Source organism: Apteryx rowi, unplaced genomic scaffold (assembly GCF_003343035.1).
Source record: "Apteryx rowi isolate R43461 unplaced genomic scaffold, aptRow1 scaffold_80, whole genome shotgun sequence".
NCBI classification, from domain to species: domain Eukaryota; kingdom Metazoa; phylum Chordata; class Aves; order Apterygiformes; family Apterygidae; genus Apteryx; species Apteryx rowi.
The window spans coordinates 1,774,806-1,794,814 of record NW_020451094.1 but is presented as its reverse complement, the minus strand read 5'-3'; the positions used below and the strand labels follow the sequence as shown (position 1 = coordinate 1,794,814).

Sequence of the window (20,009 nt, the reverse complement as noted above, 5' to 3'; positions counted from 1 at the left end):
ATGAAATTAGGAAATATACAGCATTATGCAGCATTGCTTAACCAGCTTCAAAATATTCCTACACATATGAAGAATTTATACCAGATATTACATAATAGTATTTCACTGCAGAGACAGGAGAGCCTAGAAAYGATCCTATAACCCCTTACTTGAGCTCACAATAAGGATTCCTTTGATCTGCATCTCAGGATAGTCAAGAGTTGTAGAACACTATAAACATTGTCCACAGTTATGGACATACTTACGGAGAAAGAAAAAAAATCAAGTGCCCTACCACACTTTACAGGTGTTTGTTGTGCTCAGATATTCTGTGAAATCCCTTGCAGTCACTGACAAACTGACAGGCATGATGCTGTACCAGAAATGTGACATTCCCATCACACATTTTCCTATACATTGCATGGCATGAGATATGCCAACAGTATCCAGGTGGTCCCATAGAAGTATGGCAGGAATTAAAAACTTAACAACCAAAGCATAAACTGAAACTGCAAATTAAGTTTAAAATTTAAGTGCACATTTAAATCCAGGGTCCTTTAAAGCATCACTCTAATTAACTAAAAGTATCTTCAATTCATAAATCATTCACCACTGAAGCTGATTTGTTCTTCTCCTTGTTCTTTTCAAGTGAAGATAGTCTTAAAGCATTGCACTTAATATTGTGTAGTTAGCTTGCCCTCAGAATCAAAAGGCTGAACATGTACAAACTTAATATTCAGGGACATTCGCAGTAACTGCAAGCATGCAAATACATTGGTGGAATGGCTACATGAATTACTGATACTTTCTGCGCTGTGCTTATTCCAACTATAAAATCCCAACAAGTTTCACAAATGTTAAGTTCAAGTGCATCTTTCTTCACCTAACACAGGAGCTCTTAAACTGAACACCACAGCTGGAAATATGATCTTGAACAGTCTAGCTGTGATCAAATTCCTGCTCCTTTTTGAATTACACAGACACACGCCTCTCCTACTCCTTTCCTTCTTTTGATCTGAGTAACACGTAAAGAACAGAAGATGTTCAGCTGCACTGACGCAGGCCATATTCCTGCCAGATACAGGTGTCCTTGCAGAGAGCTCATGGCATCTCTCAAACTCTTCTCCACACACATCTGACCTGTACATAACATGTTACAGTAATTCATAAAACAATATGCTTGAAACAGAAGACATGTTAATGCACAAACAATTTAAGAAAGGATTGCCAAAATAAAGAGGTCTTTTCAGTTGTGCTTTCAGGACAGTAGTAATGTAAGAAATTGTCAATCAAGTACTGGAATTTATATAGCTAAGCAACTGAAGTAGAGTGTGTGGCCTAGTAACAAATTYGGTTTTATTAATAAATTTTCAAATTATCAGACTATGGAACATGTAGAAAACTAACTGCAAGGAAAAAATTCAAAACAAAAAAACAACAAAAGAAATCAGACAGTACCTTTCACAGAAAGCTACTCTGGGAATCAAATAATGTTTCTTTATGCTCCAGTCAGAAAGGTTAAATGATACTACAGTCTACTGTACTAAACCAAAAACATATAGCTATTACCCCTAAATATTTCTGGATATATTTTCAATAAGTTTCACTCCTCATTTGTTCCATATTATTACATTTTATTCACTAAGTTTTTATAGCAAAAGAGTTTATATGAAAGACATCTGAAATATTTAACTCGAATAAAGGCTAATAGAGAAGTCTGAAAGAACAATAACATTATAATATCCTGAAAAAAAATCATTTCATAAAACCTGCAAACAAAAAACCCTAAGTAATCTGAGGTTATTTTTGCTATAAAGGCAGCATATGAAAATGTATGGGTTTTTTTTTAGTCACAGAAGTAGTGCTGGAGTATGGTGAAGTTACTTCACAGCAGACCTGAAATTTTCATTAAGACAATGTTTTATTCTACAAGCTTTCTGATGAATTTGAGGCACCTATTTACACAACAAGATACAGTATTATTCGAAATGAATAAAATTTCATGATCTGGCCCATCTTTCCTTTATGTGCTGTATTCAAAACATCACTACTGTCTAGCAGTAATACAGCAGTCTTCTGGGGTTAGTAAGTAAGCGAATAAAGTGCAGTTTGGGAACATAAGCTATATCCTTCCATTACATTTGTGCACAACCATTTTAAAACCATACGCTTGTTCCATTTGAGAGCACTAATGAGGATAGTACTTTCTATTAACTTGGCATACCTTCCCCATTTCAATTTGGCTATTAAGTGCACCACTAGTGTGAATTTCAGAAACGTAGAACAATTCTGCCACCTAGAGCCCGTATATAAAACTGCTTTTACAATCAAAGAGTTCCTTTGAAATTTCCAAATTTTTCTCTCAGAGTTTTTAGCTGGCACAAATGATTAGTTTAAAATACTATATTAGTCTGCTATAAACATTATTTTAAGTGAAATCTTTTACAGTTACAAGAACATATAAAAATCATACTGAAATTGTGATTATAACTGTGAGTTGTAATCCTCTTACAGATAACTTCGCTGACAAGAACGCTCAAAAGATGTTGGAACAAAAATAAGAACTGGAAGTAACTTTAAAGAAGCTTTCTTGCAGCTTTTATTTCAAATATATAATTTTTAAAATGGATATGAATAAGAAGATCTTAATTTTTCAAAAATAAAAGCATGCAAACACTAACTGCAGTAGTAGTATTTTTCAGGAAATAACACAAAGGGTGTAACACAATTAGAAATATTGACCACCATAAAGATGGGATTCATTTGGGAAAAATGAAGAGTCCTGCAATTTAATACCTATATTCAGGAATAAAGAAAACCACAGAGGAACAATGTTCTGAAGTAGTTTAGAGAAAGACTTTGTATTAGATAAGTTTGCAATTGTGTGTTATACCCACAGTAAATGCCACATACCAGGAAAGCAATAGTCCCTCTAGCTAGGTCAGCTGTAATCACTCCAATCATCTTACTCAGTTCCAAACTTATCACCATGCACACAAACAAGGTTCCCAAAAGCAGGAAAAAAMMMCCCACAAAAACAAGCACCAAGATTATGGAATTTAATACATACAACTTGCAGTCATGTTCTCTAAAGTGAAGTTAGACCCGAGTCCAAACCCCTCTGTAATCATGCCCTTTTCACAATACACAGGGTGTCAGCAGCCCTCTTTTCCAAAGATGAGCACAGATAACTGGAACATTATGACAATCACAATAACCAACAACATTAAATCTGAAAAGTGATGAAGGGTTCCCCCCCTCCAAGAGTTGTTTATTGAAACAAATTGGTTTTTGTAATACAGAGAAGATTCCTGAGCTTTCAAAAYGGGGCTTAAGAAAAATATCAGCTACATAGCCTTATCTAAGTACTTCCAAAGAGAATATAAAACACTGGGATTAAGGCAGAAGAACATTTTATTTCACTTTAGGTTTACTTCATTAGAAAGGAAAGAAGACAGAAGAAATCTTTTTTTAATCTTAAAAAGTCATAGCGCTGGATATTCTCTTAATTTTTATGGAAAGTAAATATTAAGCAAGGAGAGGATTAACTATGCAGATTGAGACAGACTCAGATTTGACAGTTTGCAGAAAGGAAGCATCAAGAAGTAATAAAATGAGACTTTGCTTCAACCTAGATCTAGCAAATAAGTAATATGTACATAAAGAAACAATCTTATATTGACAAAAAGATAAACCTTCTACAATTCAAGCGTTATGAAACTAAGCTACAGGGACAAGTTGGATAAAATTGTGATCCTGTAACAAGTTGTAACACACTAAAATAAATACTGATCACTCTTCAATCTAATACAAAGCTAATTCCATTACAAATTCTTTTTTTACCTCAAATTCACATTTCCTACATCTAATTTTTACAGTTCTACTCTGATGCTGTCTCTCAGACCCTTACAAGGGCACATTTCCCTACAGGCAACAATGGCAATTCAGAACAGGTAAGTAAAATAAAATACTAGCAATTATCTACTGTATAGATCCAAATGGACAATCTTCTTCCTGGAATGCACCCAGGCATTCAATAATTTAAGACGCCTTACGGGTTGCTCAAAACTCCTAGTGCCTTGCTGTACCTCAGAAAGACTTGCAGAAGGCTCAGGGAAGCCAGCAGAGAAGCTATCTGGAGATATCTTAAAAGAGGCCAAGAGATCCACAAGTCCTGCAGCTGGACAACTCCCATGCAGTTGCTGCATGTACCCAGACCCATACACGTGTGTCTCTGTACTCACACAAATAAAGCACACACAGCACTTGTTCCAGCTCGTTAGCTGAAACGACCTGGAAAGGCTGTGTGGTGTAACTCTTCAGCCTGGCCATAGGCTGGATAGCATGGATTATGCTTTTTCTCCTGCACATAGGGTTAGAGTTCACTCAAGAAAATTTAATATATCTGCACCTGCAAGAAAATATCACACGATATCCCCGAAATTTAGTTAAAGTATTAGCAGTAATCCCTAGAAAGAAAAGGATGAAAGCTTTTTAGAAAAGCATCAGAAATGCTCAACACACACTATTGCCATGAGAACACTGCTCAAAGTCTCATAAGCATTTCCAAGTTTTCAGTTCTAGATTTCTCCACACAAATAAAATGTGTTCAACCCAGCCTCTTCTGTTACCATGCTGCTTATCTGAGAAATAATCCTGAGCTTCCAGGAAAACCGACCTTTTAATCTGAGTACATGAGAAGTCACTGAGACAGAAAGACTTCTTGCAAATATTCCTGTGAAGGCTGAAACCCCTACACAGACTACTTTCATTTGTTCCTATAGGATGAATTCAAGTGCTATGAACGCATTTACAGTAGAGAAGGAACAAAAAGGTTTTTGCTTCAGAAAGGATTGCTGAAGCCTGCTATGGGAAATTATTTAAAATAAATAAGTAAATGAATAAATCAAAGATTCCATCCATGGATGGATAGAGATAGAGGGGAAACAGCTGAAAGGAGGGAATCAGCTGCAGTTTAAACACAAAATAAAGGTTTTTCCTCAATGTTCAATGGTTCATTTATTTAAAAACATGTACACAGTCAAGAAGGGAAATGCCTGCAAGGCAAAAAATCAAAATTTAATACTCCAAACACTTCTGATGGTGAATATACTATGTATAGGTTCAATCTTCAGCTACCTGAGAACATATCCACTTCAATATACAAAGGTTCTCGCAATAAGTAGTTACAGAAGAAGTCTTTGCTAGTATTCTCCCAAGATTTGCAGTTTCATGAGTGTAAATAYCTGTTCTGACATACCTTCACCAGACATTTCAGCTCAGACTGATTTAAAATATATGAAATCTTACAAGACAAGCTTAACTTGCGCTCTAGAAACAGGTTTCATAGTCAATAGCAACGCAGTATCAAGAACTTATTCATACACTTCCAACACGGTGTACCTAAGCATCCTAAACTATTAGCTGTTCATTAACTGCTTATTTATGAATTTATGAAATACAAAACAAGGCTACCAAAAAAAAAAAGAGCCACATACAGCAGCAAGACACCTTGTCCAAATATCAACTCACAGATTAAGTAACTTCCACTTTCTTTTCTAAACTTTGCTTGCTATACCTGTACTACTACTTTCTCCCAGCATCTATAGCTGTATTAGGCCAGAAGACAGCAATTCCCTTACCCTGATTTTTGTGTTTGTTTAGAAGATCAACAATGAGAATTGGACTGTGTGAAGAGTGTGGCTAAATGAGATGAATTTCTTAAAGCTGCCAACAACTGGGGCCGTTAAAAGAATGATAAGGGAATTCAGAACCAGCTCTAGTATCAAGCACTTTTACTGTTTTTGAAATCTGACTGCGTTTTAAACTGGCTAGACTATCACCTGACTCACCAAAACAGCAATGTTGCATGTCTTCACTCAAACCTGAAATTAAAATCCCTTCTAAACAATGAAGCTACTATAGTAGGAGGGAAAACCTTAGACTAAACAAATGGAATTTGAATCTGAAAAGTGATTTTATAAAAATATCACTTTATTCACAAACTCTAGAAGACTACACTAAAGTCTTGGGGAAGGCCAACAGATGCTTAAAACAGACAGTGCAGGATGACTCACTCATTAGGGATTAAATCAAACACTATTTTCAAAAGAAGGTAGAAATACTTAACAATCAGATAGAAAACTACGAAAAAATGCCTCAACAATAATTCTAGTTCTAGCAATTCTAAAACAAAAAGGATGGGTACCCAGTTTTGAAATGTCCAGTTTTAAAAACAATAGTGATCTCAGAAATCCAGTAAAAAGATAGCCAGGGATCACTGCAATATCTGAGTACAAGTTACATAAGAGTAACAGAGGGGGTCATGCAGATAAAGGAGCTGAGCTCTGCATTACAGAAAGCTTAGAGTCAAATAAGGTAAATATAATGAATGGCAATCTATACCAAATCATTAAAATATTAGGGCTATCCTGCCAACCACTGAATCTTAACAGGGACAGTAATATATTTCAGAGAGACATCCAAAGAAAACACAGTAACTGTGAGAGACTGCAGTTACCTTGAGGACTGGATAAGCGTCAGGAAAGTGATGCAGCRATTAATTATTTAGTTATCATAAGCAATTGCTTCTTGGAGCAACTGGCCAGAAAAGTCATAAAAGGAAAAGCATCTCTTAGTCCTTAAGACCTACTTTGAGATGTAGCTGCTGAATACTCTGTAATAACAGTATCAATGCRCTTAAATTCAACATTCTTGTTGTAGAGAGGAAAAAAATCCACATGCAGAAAAAATCCACCACCATTTAACTTCAAGTAAGGGGAACTACATAACAATGAAGATGCTTATCAAAGGAAAATTAAAAGCAGCATCTAAAAGGGCAGAATGCAAGCACCATGAAAACTTCTAAAGATGTGAAAAAGAACAGTAGATCATGTGAAGACTGTAAAAAACCCTGGCAGTTATATAAAGCAGAGAAGGCTATCTGAAGAAAAAAAATGCCAATGTCAGAATTGTAAATTGCATCCAAATGGAGAAATAGTAAATGCTCCATAAATGTAAAGTTAGATTACTGCCAGCTAAACAGAATTTTGAGAATCATCTTACTGAAGGAGTCAGTACTCTTTCCAAATACATCAGAAACAGAGGAAAACTGTCAGAAAGCTGGTGAGGCTGATAGCTTTTGTGCTGGGCCTTCCTAGCATTTTCCTTTTGCATCTTAACCTACCTGCATCCATGTTTACTACAGAGAAGTTTGGTTAAGTTCACACACAGCAGCTTCTCTCTGTGGAGAGGAGGGCTTGAGGAGCTGTCTCAGACTGAAGCAATGGTGGGGGGGGGGGAAATGTAAACATATGAATGCCATGAATAATTCACTACAGGAGAAAAAAGCCACCCAGACTCCTGCAATATAAACATTTAGTATGACAAAGATGTTCAATGTTTTACCAATTTATCATCAACTGTTTAGCAGTGAGATCACTACAAACCTCTCAGACTCAAAGCAACAACAGCCCCTCTGCTTGTGCTTGCAGGGAAAGATACGTGCCACATCCCTAGTAATAACCTCGTAACTCAGGAATGTTTATTTCATCACTAAGGCCACCAGTCTAAGTTGTGAAAATGACTGCTATGTAAACTACTGTTAAAAATACAGCAAGAAAAAAATTGGGAATTTGTTTACTTCTAAACATTATTTTCCTGTGGTACCACTTACAGAAGAAGTGAAGGCAAAGGGCACAATTTAACAATAAACTCTGGAAAATGGACATTTGCAATCTATTAGAAATACTTACTGCTTCCTAAAGAAATTTAGTACCAAATATCTCTACAGTATAGGGAAAGCTTGCATGTTGCTACTTCTCCTGTTAGTTCCCCCTTTTCACTGATTTCTCTTGTCTGTTTTAAACCTATAGGCACTTATTTCATGTAGCCTTCCCAACTGTAGAGCTCAAGCCAGCTTTGTTCRAGAGGAATTAAGTGATTATCTGGTATCTTTTAAATGGCTGAAGCAAGTATTTTAAGATGTATTTTAGGCATACTGCAACAAGCTAAGAACCAACTCTTTTGTCAGTGTGTCAACAGCCTTCCAGCTTACCTTTACCTGGCACCCTAAGCATAATTCCCCCAACCATCTGTAGTTACCAGGCTAGAGATACAGAAGTGAGAAAAGAAGGTAGTTTATTTGCTTCATAAAAATAGTTCCATAACTAGAACATTACCTTGCCTGTGCTTTGTAAGATTGTAGTTCTTGTCCTCCATACTCTCTCCCTGCTGACGATATCTCTGGTTACATCCACCTCAGCATCAACAAAACTTCTCTGTTTAAGAGCTGTTATGTCATCATCCAGATCAGTTTTGATAGTGGATCTTTTCTTTGCCATGATTTTTGCTTTGATAGCAGCAATTTTTTCCACAGACATGGCTTCAGACAAGGACCTAAATGAGCAAAAACAGCAGAAGAGACTGAATAACAGCACAAAAGAGTCTCCTGAAAAAAACTGTGAATGTCCTTCTGCTTAAAGTTGATAGCTATGCCATAAATCATAAGTCACCTTACGTATACTTAAAGATTGCATATAAGCTGACAGTGCTATTTTGGACATTAGAACCATTTTTCTGCAAGAAGATTCCATACAGGTCTACAAGACTCCATACAGCACTAAAAAAATCCCTGCTATAACAAGTAGCAGTGAAGACAACAAATTTAAAGCACCAGGATGAACACTTCCATTTACAATGTTAATTGAATTTGAGCTCCCTGTTATTGATAGTGGATTACCACTTTGTGTCCAGTCAATGAATCCCTGATTGTTGCAAGACGTGCAAAGCATTAGTCTAATTTCTGGTTGAAGTTCTGCAACGTGAACTTGGCCACTTGGAAAATCAGTGTTACCAGAACAGAGCACGTAGGCCAAACAAACAACAAATGGTAGTAACTTTGCCCTCATTAAGCTGTACTTGAGGTGGTCGGCTCAATCCAAGACTGCAATATCTTTACCTGTGTTTGCTTTTAATTGTACACACAGTAGAATTTGATTGCCAGTGATCCCTATTCTTTTCCAGGTGAGCTGAAGAATAAAAAGGACTGAACTGGACACACCTAACTGCACATACCTAATCCAATTTTACATGATTTTTTTGAGATCACCTTGAAAAATTAATACAACCACCACTGGTTATGAAGCACTCCATTTGTGCAGCTAAGCTACTAGAAAAGGAACTTCTTTTTGTTGCTGCTAGACATACAGTAACAAGAGTAACATGCACACACCCCAATCTCAGTGCCTGTGTTGTTTCCACTTTTAAAAGGGCAGTCTTTTACACCTTGTATTAAAAGTCAATAAACATAGGATACAAAGTAATTATATTCAGTAATTCTCACTGCAGCATTGCCTGGTACTTAAAAAAAAGATGACTCAATACACTCAAACTAGCATCCAAATTATTAAAGTAGTTTGCACAAAACAGTGAATAAATCATTATACTTTTGATTTTTAGTCAGGTGTGGCAATCAGATCTTTTTTCTGCAGTTTGCTTTTAAGTACACCCACACAGGAGACAGACAGGAACATGATAATCAAAAGATATTTTTCATGCGCTTAGGTATAATTATGTATTCTATAAACACTTGCTACATTAATTGTTACAAAGTTAACTGATAAATTTAATCCTGATATAGGGGCAGACAAGGATTCATAATATTACCTATGTGCAAAAAATAAATTTCACTTGATAGACCAAATGCATTCTTGAGAAACTAGTTATTTGCAAAATTCAATGCCAACAAAGCAGAAAGTTAATCCATACTCATACACCTTAACTGCAGGAAGTACAAATCCTATTTTACATTCTGAGAGCTGAAACACAATGGGAATTAAGCAACTAGCTTTATCTTAGACTTCTGAACTTACATATCTGATAATTAACTATCTGGTATCCTGCTAAGTGCTCACTAAGCCTAAAATTCTTAGCATCAACAAGGTCTTGCTATAATTTCATTTCCTCTCTGCCTGACTTTGGGAAGACACAACCCAAAAGACAGTTGTCATTCTCTACAGAATTCCGGRTGGGTACAATGGAAAAGGAAAGGTGACCAGGCATTAAAGGTTTGAAGCACTTGCAATATTAATTACCGTTTATGGCAATAACTGTACATTATCCTCTGATAGCCTACTGTCTCCTCAGAAGCTCACCAAGAACCTCACCTATGCATGCTACTGAAAAGCAGGGACTCAAACAGGGGTCCTGTCACCCCTGGATCTGCTTTTACAGTGTTTCCCCCCTCTTGTATGCAAGACACATTCCTCAATACAGTTTTCTTTTCTTTGAAATACAGCACAAGATCACCAGCTTCCCTTAGCAGTTCTTCTCATTGTATTGGACTGCTTAAACACCGGGGCAGAAGAAAGCAGAAACAGCAGATTAGGGGGAAAAAGGTAAACTGTCTGCTCACTTCTGAAGACAAACAGATAACCCCACGCCAGGAGCTCTGAACTTCCAGTAGCTTGACTAGTCGCACAAAATTCCACCTCCTTAAGAGCTACTGATGCTAGTACCTAAGGGAGGGAGACATTCACTGAGAGCTGCTGGACAGAAATAAGAATGGGTGTCCTGAATAGAATTGTTACCAGCCCTTTAATTAAGTACTATCTATAGGAAAAAATATTCCTACCTGATCTGCTCTGTTTGCACGATACCTTCTTTATGTCCTTCCAACCGAGCTGCCAAACGCTCCTTGTCAAGACGCACACACTCTTCATCCTAGCAGTAACAGTAATGTTTTATTTTTTGTGTGTTCTCTTTTTAATAAAATAAATAAAACTAGAATTAAAGCTATTCAGAATTTAATTTTTTGGATAAGTAAGGACTGTCTTTATTTCCAAGCATTTTTTAACTATGTACTAGTGTTAACTGTGCAGCTATTGGAAATTTCCTCCTAAGAACCACCATGCATAATTAGAATAATAAAAACAAAACTACCACTCCCTCCTAAAAAGTCTTGTTCAGACAACAGTACAAAAGAAAAACAGCCAGAGGACTAAGTTGGCACCCAAAGCATGTATTTATGTAGGAAATTACATACACACACATATATATTTAAGGAAAACTTACCTGACACTCAAATTTGCCTAGATATTTAATCAATGATATTTTTTAAAGAAAAGAATTGCTTAGAACTGTTACATCTTAATGCAGAACTTTTATAAGTGACATTCCCAATGTACATAAAAACCAGTCACAAGTAAGGAAGGCTCCAGTTACTCAAACTGCGTTTGAGAGACATACGTAAGTAGAGAAAGATGTAATTTTATGCCATCATTTCAGCTTCCTAGTGCTGGAACCACTCACAGTCAATTTGTTTTGCTCCCCAGCAAAACTTAAGTCGGCATCAAGTTTGTCTTATCGCTAAAAAGCTCTTTGAAAAGGCTGAAGCACAACAAAACCAGTCATGATCATATATTAGGAGACAACTTGGATCTCTACAATGAGATGACCTTTGAATAGCTTATAAAAAAAGCCTCTGAGCTGGCAGAGCAATAAAGAAACAAAAGATGGCCATAAGTTACATTAGGACCACACACAAAATTCTTGATTCTCCAAATCATGATGTTGGAGGACTGCAGTTTCAAAACATAATAGCACCATAACCACACAGGGTAATGGAGAACTTAAGATCATCAGTAGGTCATCTCATAGCAATCATCTGCTCATGTACCATTAAGAATGCATAGTTCTTATAAYTCTTATACAGTTGCATCTAAGCACAAACAATGTTCAAATCCAACTCTGGAATAAGTGAATTTATATATTTTCAATAATTCCCCTTCTAAGATCAAATCCTCACTACCCTGAAAATATAGACACACAGTTTTATAATAATTGGCAGAGGAGACTTAACTGGATGAACACAGTTAAAAAAAGAAAAAAGTATTAAGTCAGTTTTTAAAAACAACTGTGAATAAGTAAAAACATGTGTGTAATAACAAGACACATTGCTTTTATTAAGAGGTACTTGTGCAAACACACTGTTAAACTAATTACCTAAGACATAGCACCAGATAATAGTAATCATAAGGACAACAGTTTCTTATACTGCTACAAAAAAACTAAAATAACTGGTAAAATAAATAAGAAATATCCAATGACAGAGCTAAAACTAACATTTAACTTACAATGCCAAGTTATGAATGGCAAATAACAGTAATTAGTCATTAAACAGCATTCAGATCCCAATCACACAGTTCTTAGCGGACAGATTTCCAACTAGATGTGTAGCACACAAATGTAGTCCGACTTGCAGGTACTTACAGATATATGTGGCTAAGCTTTCCCCTTTCATATTAGAACATACACTTAACATGTTAGAATTTCTAGCAAGTAAAATTCTCAAGTCTAAAGCAGAGGCTGAAATTCTTAAATTCAAACTCTTTCCAGTTCACTTGCACACTAACAGATGTAACGTGTGCACCTAGAGGATAGGTAGCTAAGCTGAACTGCTACAAAAATAGATAAATAATATAATCATTTCCCTCCCCCCAAAATTGGCATTGATGACAGTTACTGTCATTACCTCTATTCTTGGTTTCTTTGCTTCTGCTAGTATTTCATCTGCTGCTCTTTTAACTACAAGAAAAAGAGGACATTAAAAATAGAACATTGTAGTATGCTTTCATAAAACATACCTTAAGGTTGTTTTTTAGTTAAACTGTACCTTGAGTGGATCGCTGAAGACCAATTTCAAGCGGAGCACTTCTGTCTATACTTGATGAGGTTGCTGTAATCAAAYGCAACATTTCATTTAAGTACAAAAAGGTTTAAGTATAAAAGGACATATGACAACAGACAGACTGCAACAAGGGAAATTCCAACTAGGTATTTGGAAAAAAATTCAGAGAGGGACTGGTCAAACATTGAACCAGGAGACGTTCAGAACTCAACTGAATATGAAGTTAGATCATGCTGCTCTGGGTCATTTGACCCTTCTTTGAGAAGGGGTTTGAACCAGATGACTTCCTGTGGTCCCTTCCAACAAATTTGTCAATAATTCTATGATCTGTATACAGCACATAGAAGCTAACAGAGTCAAGGATAATTACTTTATAATCTGGAATCAAGATCTACTAGTTCATCCAGTTTTTGGAAGAAAGACAAGCTGAGGGTCCCTTGAAAATACAAAAACAGCTGATTGCCGTTTTATTATATTATAGACAATCTCAAATACCAACATACTTTAAAACATTCCAAGAAAAACTACAAAGCACAGCAACTTAAAACAGTAAGTCATATGCATCTTTCTCTGGTCACAGAGAAATCTCTTTTCTCTGACTATTGGTAACAAAAATTTTAAGATGACTGATTACCAGGAAAAAGTGCTAAACTGAAAAAGCAGTGATTTGACATGTTCTGTTATATTGAAGAATTTATCCCACATCAAAATCCACATATTACTGATAAAGTTTCCCACAATCTGTAGGGAAAGAAAAAGTAAACACTGAGCATCCTAACATGTGATTATATTAAGCCAAAAGTGTTAATAAATAGTAAATAAGCAGTTCAGTTCTAAAGCTGCACGTAGGAATGCAGCTCCTACCAAGTGCCATAAAAATAGTTAAACAGAACAAAACAAAAAATGAAAAAAACGCTTCATTTGAGCAGTCCCAATATATTCAATTAAGCTGCAAGTCGACTGTTATTTACTGTCCTTCCCCTCACCCACCCTCATATGCCCCATCAACATAAAGCAGTGAAAAGCACTATGCATCTAAGTTAACAGAAAACATTACTCACATGTTTCCCCATTTAGGTATGCTAGCAGGTCTTTCCTATCAGGTCTTCTTACCACAGGAATGTTTTCAGTCTGAAAAGACAGCAGACTTGACATTAGGCTGTTATGCCCTCAGTGTCCCTTGCTGAAGATGTTTCACTTTTACTGAAAACTATTCATTTGTACAAAGACAGGAACACAGGTGTCCCACCTCCCAAGCGACCATAGCCACCTAGCTTAAAAATACAATTACTTCCTAGAGTATGTCCAACTACACAAAACAAAAAAATTGTTGTCTGCTATGAAACTAAAAAGGAGAACAGCCTTTTTCTTCCTTCATTTCAAACTTGCAAAGAAGTAGTAGTGGACTTATTTTAACGCATGTATACACGTGTGAGCATATGCACACAACAAATACATACACACACTTCATTGTACATCTTTTCGCCTCTCCCCAGCCAAATTCAGCCGCTTAACTGCTACCATCATTTCCTGATAACTATGCTAACCGCACTCATCACAAACTTGCAAATAGGTAGTGTATTCTTTTTTTTTTTTTTTTTTACACATGTATACACACGTGCACATGCACACAAAACATACATATATACACACACACACACTCCACTGTATATCTTTTTCTCTTTCCCCAGACAAATTCAGACACTTAAATGCTATCATGATTTCCTGACAGTAACTATGCTCGCATCACTCATCACAAACAAACAAACAAAAAAATACCATATGGTCTACTTACTGCAGCACGACGGACATAAACAGGATGTGAAAGGTGCACATTATTGAGCAGGAACAAGATAGAATCCAAAGTATAGTATTCTCTGGGCTGACCCTCTTTCCCTGTCCTGTAACATCATGAAAAAAAAATTTTAACATTTAACCCCCACAACCTCTGCCTCACCCACACATATTCATTTGGTGAACTCCTCACTTCTTAGTAGAAAACAGTTCAAAAAGCAGGCACCAATATTATAACCAGGCTRTAGCCAAACTAGTGAATTATCAACCATGTTATCAAATACAAGTAATAGATATTTGTTCTTTCAGTCTCTACACTGACTGAATTAAAAACTGGGCAGAATAATCAGAAATAAGAGCTGGCTAGGGCGTATAACATATAATAGGCAAGAACTGGAAAACCATAAGGACATATTCTATTATATTTTAAACATATTTATTTTTCTGTTTGTCAAAGGCACTGTCTACCTTATTTGGGATAGGCAAAGGAATGTATTTCAACTACAAATGGAGAAAAAAAAATAGCATTACATGTTCTTCGTATATAATGAGACACAATTTGCACCACTAAGGATATCACAGTGAAGAATTCAGAATTCACAAATTCAGTGAACTTTACAGAGCACAAGGTTCAAAATGATGCCAAAAGGTAAAGAGTGACTGTAAACTAATTGCACCCTAAACCAGTAACACAGGCTACAAAATTGCAATGAATTTCCACACTAAAGTCAAACCACTTAGCAACAGAGCAGCATTAAGTTCAATCTCAGCTTCAAAACAGCTTGTTTGAAAAGTCTAAAAAGGAATCTGTGCTGCATAACAGCAACCCCCCCCCCCAAAAAAAAAAAAAAAAGCCACCCAAACAGAAATCCTAGTTCCAGTTTGGCTCCATATGCATGAAACCTAACTACCCTGCTACTGCTCCTCCCTCCCCTCCCCCTGCTGTTACTAGAAGATTTTGCTGGGGAGGCAGTGCAGTCCTCTCAGGAGGGCCAAAACAAGAACTGCTTCCTGAATACTTCAGCTGCCCGGAGAAGGGGACACTCCTGCCACTTTCACAGCCCTCAGCACAACCACCGACTTGACAAGCACAGCAATTTCACGGCACAGTTGCCTGAGTTGCCAGACCAGGGTTCCTCCCTGCTGCACCTTCCCCATCCCCGGCCGGCCAAACTGACAGGCTCATCTCAAAGCCCRAGGAAGATGGCCCACCAGAAAGCCATGCCAAAACTGTACAATTTAAGATTGTCACAGAAGTTTGACCAAACCTGTCTGACATTTCAGGAAGAAGAACTTTCATTAAAACAATAAAGAGTTTCCCCTCCAAGCTTAGTGGCTTTCTTTAGGGCTCACCCTAAGAATTGAAGGCATTGAAACACCTGACACAAGTGGCAAGCTCACCRGGGGAAGGAAGAGGAAATCACAAAATTACACCTCAATTATAACTGACTAGCTTACAAGAGCTACATGACCACCTACCAAATGTGACAGAAGTGTAAGACCATTTTCTCCACACACACACACGATGCCACTGCTGCTTTTCTATGCAAAACTAAAATTGAAAGTGTCCAACAACCTATTCAGAACTGATCACCAGAAGAAAGGTTGAAAACATTACTTTCATAATGTTGCCYGAGAAAGCAAATACACCTTTATTCACAGAGAGAAAAATACCCCAAAATACTGGGAGATTAGTCGAATAAAGGATCTCACTATTACTGCTCCTTCCTTCCAACAGCTTAGCCTCCCCATGGGGGATTATATTTTGTTGGTAACAGACATGGGAAGAGGCATAGTATCTTTACTGCTAGGAAACTATTATCCAAAAGTTGGCTTAACAGTTACAGTCAACAAAACTAGATTCCTCAGCAAGGAATTTTTTGAGCACCTTACTAGTTCACTGCTACCTTTTATTAGGTGGTGAAAATATTCAGAGTACTGGTAGCAACAAAAGCTTCCTTCACATAGACTTCACTTTGGAGTGAATTCAATGTCATGTGACGCACTCATCACTTCTGTTTTAAAACAAACATTTTAGATAGTCTCACTTCAAAATCATTATTTCTTTGAAGTGCATCTTATTCACTGAACATTATATAAAATGCTCAGCTATTTATCTATTCAAGTTTTTATTTACACTATGTAGCAATAAGTGACATAATTTAGAAAATTAATATTGAACAGTTCCCTATTAATTTGAAAATATGATATTACAAAGCCACAGGCATTGCCAAAGCTCAGTAGTACACATCTGGTACATCATCACTTAAACCACACACACAAGAAATCTCTATGCTCGTTATGGTTGTAAGATGATGTTTTATTAAGAACATAACACAAGATACTGCTTATTAAAGGAAAAGTGTCAGATGGGCAAGGAGTTGTAGAGCAAGGAGAAAAATTTAACAGTCTAAACTGACATTTCAGCACCAATTTTTGACCCCTGCAGATTCAGACAGTGAGAACCTGCAATAAACAAAGAACTAAAAGCATGCTGATTTAAACATAGCTTGCTTTGCTCAATTTTACAAGCATCCAAAGTAGCAAAATAAATTAATCCTCTTACTTCTCATACTACTAATCTCAGCAATTATTTCATAAAAAATTAGAATCCTAAAATTTGGGCCTTGAAAGTCCAGTACATTTTATCTTCTCTTTATTAAGAGATGCAACTCTTAATACCCATAAAACTCCAACTTAAAGCTGAAGAAAACGTTTATATAATGCAGGAGAGTTTCATTGGCTTGGTTTCATCACCAGATACTCATCTGTAGTTCATCCATTCACTCTCAATCCATGGGCACCGGGAGTTTATTCATTTTTAACTGTTCTTTTTCCTCTCTCATGTTCCAAAGCATGAATTTTTATAGAGGTACTAAAGGCCAGCATCTCATCCACAAAGGAAAACAGTAATCTTCAAAAATACAAGACTAGACATGCAGACTATCACACAAATTACAACACCCATGACCAGCTGCTTACTATTTAAAAGTTTCTCAACTATGCATACAAACCCCTCTACTGTGTAAACAAAGCAAGTAAGTTTGTGGGGCTGATTTTCTTTCTTTGGTTTTAAAACTGAACAAACAATCCTTCTTCAGGGGCTACAGCTCAACCATCAGATCAAAACAAACAAAACATCTAATCTTGGGCCATCTAGCCTTCTCCTTGTGCCAGCAAGAGAGTTCATACAATTATGTTTTGTGAACTAAATCTGAGAACTAACCTGGATTAAAATAAATTTTTGGATTTTTTTTCTAGGTTAATTTTAACCTGGCTCAGTTCCTCAGACCTATTCACTGTGTGGCCGACACTTGTGCTAGCACAGGGAGAAGACACTGCAGGGCAATACAGCTCTTCTGGCAGCCGTACAGGCTTCTGTCAGCCTAACTGCTCAAGGAGCAACAGTGTTAAATATCTAGGGGAACTACTTCTAATTCCAGAATGGACAGAATGCCCCCACTGCTATTCTGACTTGGATTACTCTCTCTAGACTGTTAGTAGAGATGCAATTACAGCAACCACATTGTGGACACCTAAGACTGAAATCATACTTGCTTCATGAAAGATGAAGCTGTTAACAACTGCTCACTGCAAGCATAGTTCAGATCCTGTCGAGTGACCTGCATATGAAAGGTTTTGAATCTTAAAAGGTGTCTAAGGTCTTCCTGCTATGTCCCTGCATAAGCTTGGCAATTACACAAATTAATGGCTCCAAAACTGTGGTCCCAAAGCTACTGAGCATGGCTTACAGAACTGGTCTCACTTTTGCAATGTTTTCTATTTAAAGATTAGACAGATATAGTCGCACAGTGGTTTACAAGACGTGTTGTGGATTGGTAACAATCTGATCCTACGAAAAAGTTCAGAAGCCACTGGTCTAAGCCAAGACTTACTAACTTACTCCAAAAAAAAAAAAAACAAAAAAAACAAAAAAAAAAACACAACACCCAAACCCCAAATCTGTTGCTAGAGATGAGGGCATAGACGGGTATTATGATGCTGCTGCTTTTATTCTGCTCTTCTCACCCACAAACCCTCCTCGAGGCAGCTTTACCTTCATAGTTAACATATAAGATTTTTTTCTCCAGGGGCTGTCTTGTGTCCTCTGTTAAGGATTCTGGGCCTAATTGAGCCTGGGCCTAATTCAAGCTTTCCTAGGCAGCAGCAGCAGAATTCAGCTGGCATATCGGTTTCTCTGTTCCTTACAGAAGAGCAACAAAACTCATCTGTCTAGCTAGATGTTACTTATTATTGCCTAGGAKAAAAACTTTAAGCAAGGGAAACATCATAACTGTCTATACACTTGCTTAAGAAAACAGAATTAAGACTTTTCAAGAATTTTAAAACTTATACACATATGCAAAGACTTTTCTTCCTCTTCAGTCTAGATACCAGTATCCCTCACTCAGCCAGGAAGTGCAAATAAATCCCAAATGAGTTGCTGAAAACTTGAAATAGGTAATAAAATCGCACATTTCTAGTTTTAAACTGAATGCAAAGTAAAATCAGTTAAACAAAAAAAAAGATCTTTCTACAAGTTAACATAAATGGATAGGTTGCTTCCCCCCCCCCAATAAAAGTCAGGATATTAAATCAATACTAATATTCTTAGCATAATCATGAAAACGTAAAAAAAAAAATCCCAGGCCATAGACTGAAAGGCAAGTTTTCTTTGAAAAATCCATATGTTCTTCTATTTTTTTAATCAAGCTTCACAATATAGTGTAATCTCTTTTACAGGTAACTGAAACTTTCATTACGTAATATTTGATGGAAGGCATTATTTTTCTCTTGGGTTTCAAAGGGATTCACTGACGTCCTTCTACTTAGAAAGTTGAAAGCAGATAGCTTCTAAATACAGAGGGAAGGAGAATGAAGAAAAGAACTCCGCTGCATAGTAAACAATACCTATCAAACTAGAAAACTCAACAGGTACAAAAACTAATCTGAAATTCTTTAAAAAACAATAATTTTAACTGGTACTACCATTGAAGCAACAGAAGTATTATTTCTACTCGTTTATTACGGTAAGAACAGCTAAGAAGCAGGCCGCATTAGGACAAGCCCAGAAGAGGCCTCTGCTAGAAGCGGGCTAAGCGAGGAGCACAAAGCGCCTGCACAGTTTGACAGAGCTCGCAGGTGGCCGCAGAGGGAGGGTTGCTTCGGCCCTCACTGGCTTCGCAAGACAAAGACTCGTGAAAAGAGAAACAGGCCAGTGAAGCCAGTGGGGTAAAGACATAATACTCATGGGGTGAGGGGGTAAGGAGGGTAGAAAAAAGACAACCGGACAACAGAGAACAAACTCCGAGAAGCAGCCTTCCCCCACCTCCTTGGGAGAGCCTGCAAGACCCGGCACCGCTGGGACCTTCCGGCACCGCTGGGACCTTCCGGCACCGCTGGGACCTTCCGGCACCGCTGGGACCTTCCGGCACCGCTGGGACCTTCCGGCACCGCCGGGCCGCAGGGACAGCGGGAGAGCCGGGGGCAGGCGCCGGCCCCACCGCGCCCGAGCCCGGGGGACGCCGGCGCCGCCCTCCGGGGCGCC

The 20,009-nt window shown here is 37.4% G+C and overlaps 1 protein-coding gene across 1 annotated transcript in view; it reads right to left on the bottom strand.

The window, feature by feature from the left end:
• CDC73 (cell division cycle 73) overlaps window positions 1-15,619 on the bottom strand; it is a 103,763-nt gene extending 88,144 nt beyond the window's left edge. The window contains exons 1-7 of the mRNA XM_026089174.1: window positions 15,543-15,619; window positions 14,463-14,568; window positions 13,729-13,798; window positions 12,653-12,715; window positions 12,512-12,564; window positions 10,613-10,701; window positions 8,160-8,376 (exon numbers count right to left, since the gene is read on the bottom strand). Coding sequence (XP_025944959.1) covers window positions 8,160-8,376; window positions 10,613-10,701; window positions 12,512-12,564; window positions 12,653-12,715; window positions 13,729-13,798; window positions 14,463-14,568; window positions 15,543-15,619 — 675 coding nt within the window. The remainder of the gene's footprint in view (window positions 1-8,159; window positions 8,377-10,612; window positions 10,702-12,511; window positions 12,565-12,652; window positions 12,716-13,728; window positions 13,799-14,462; window positions 14,569-15,542) is intronic.
• Between the last annotated feature and the right edge of the window lie 4,390 nt (window positions 15,620-20,009).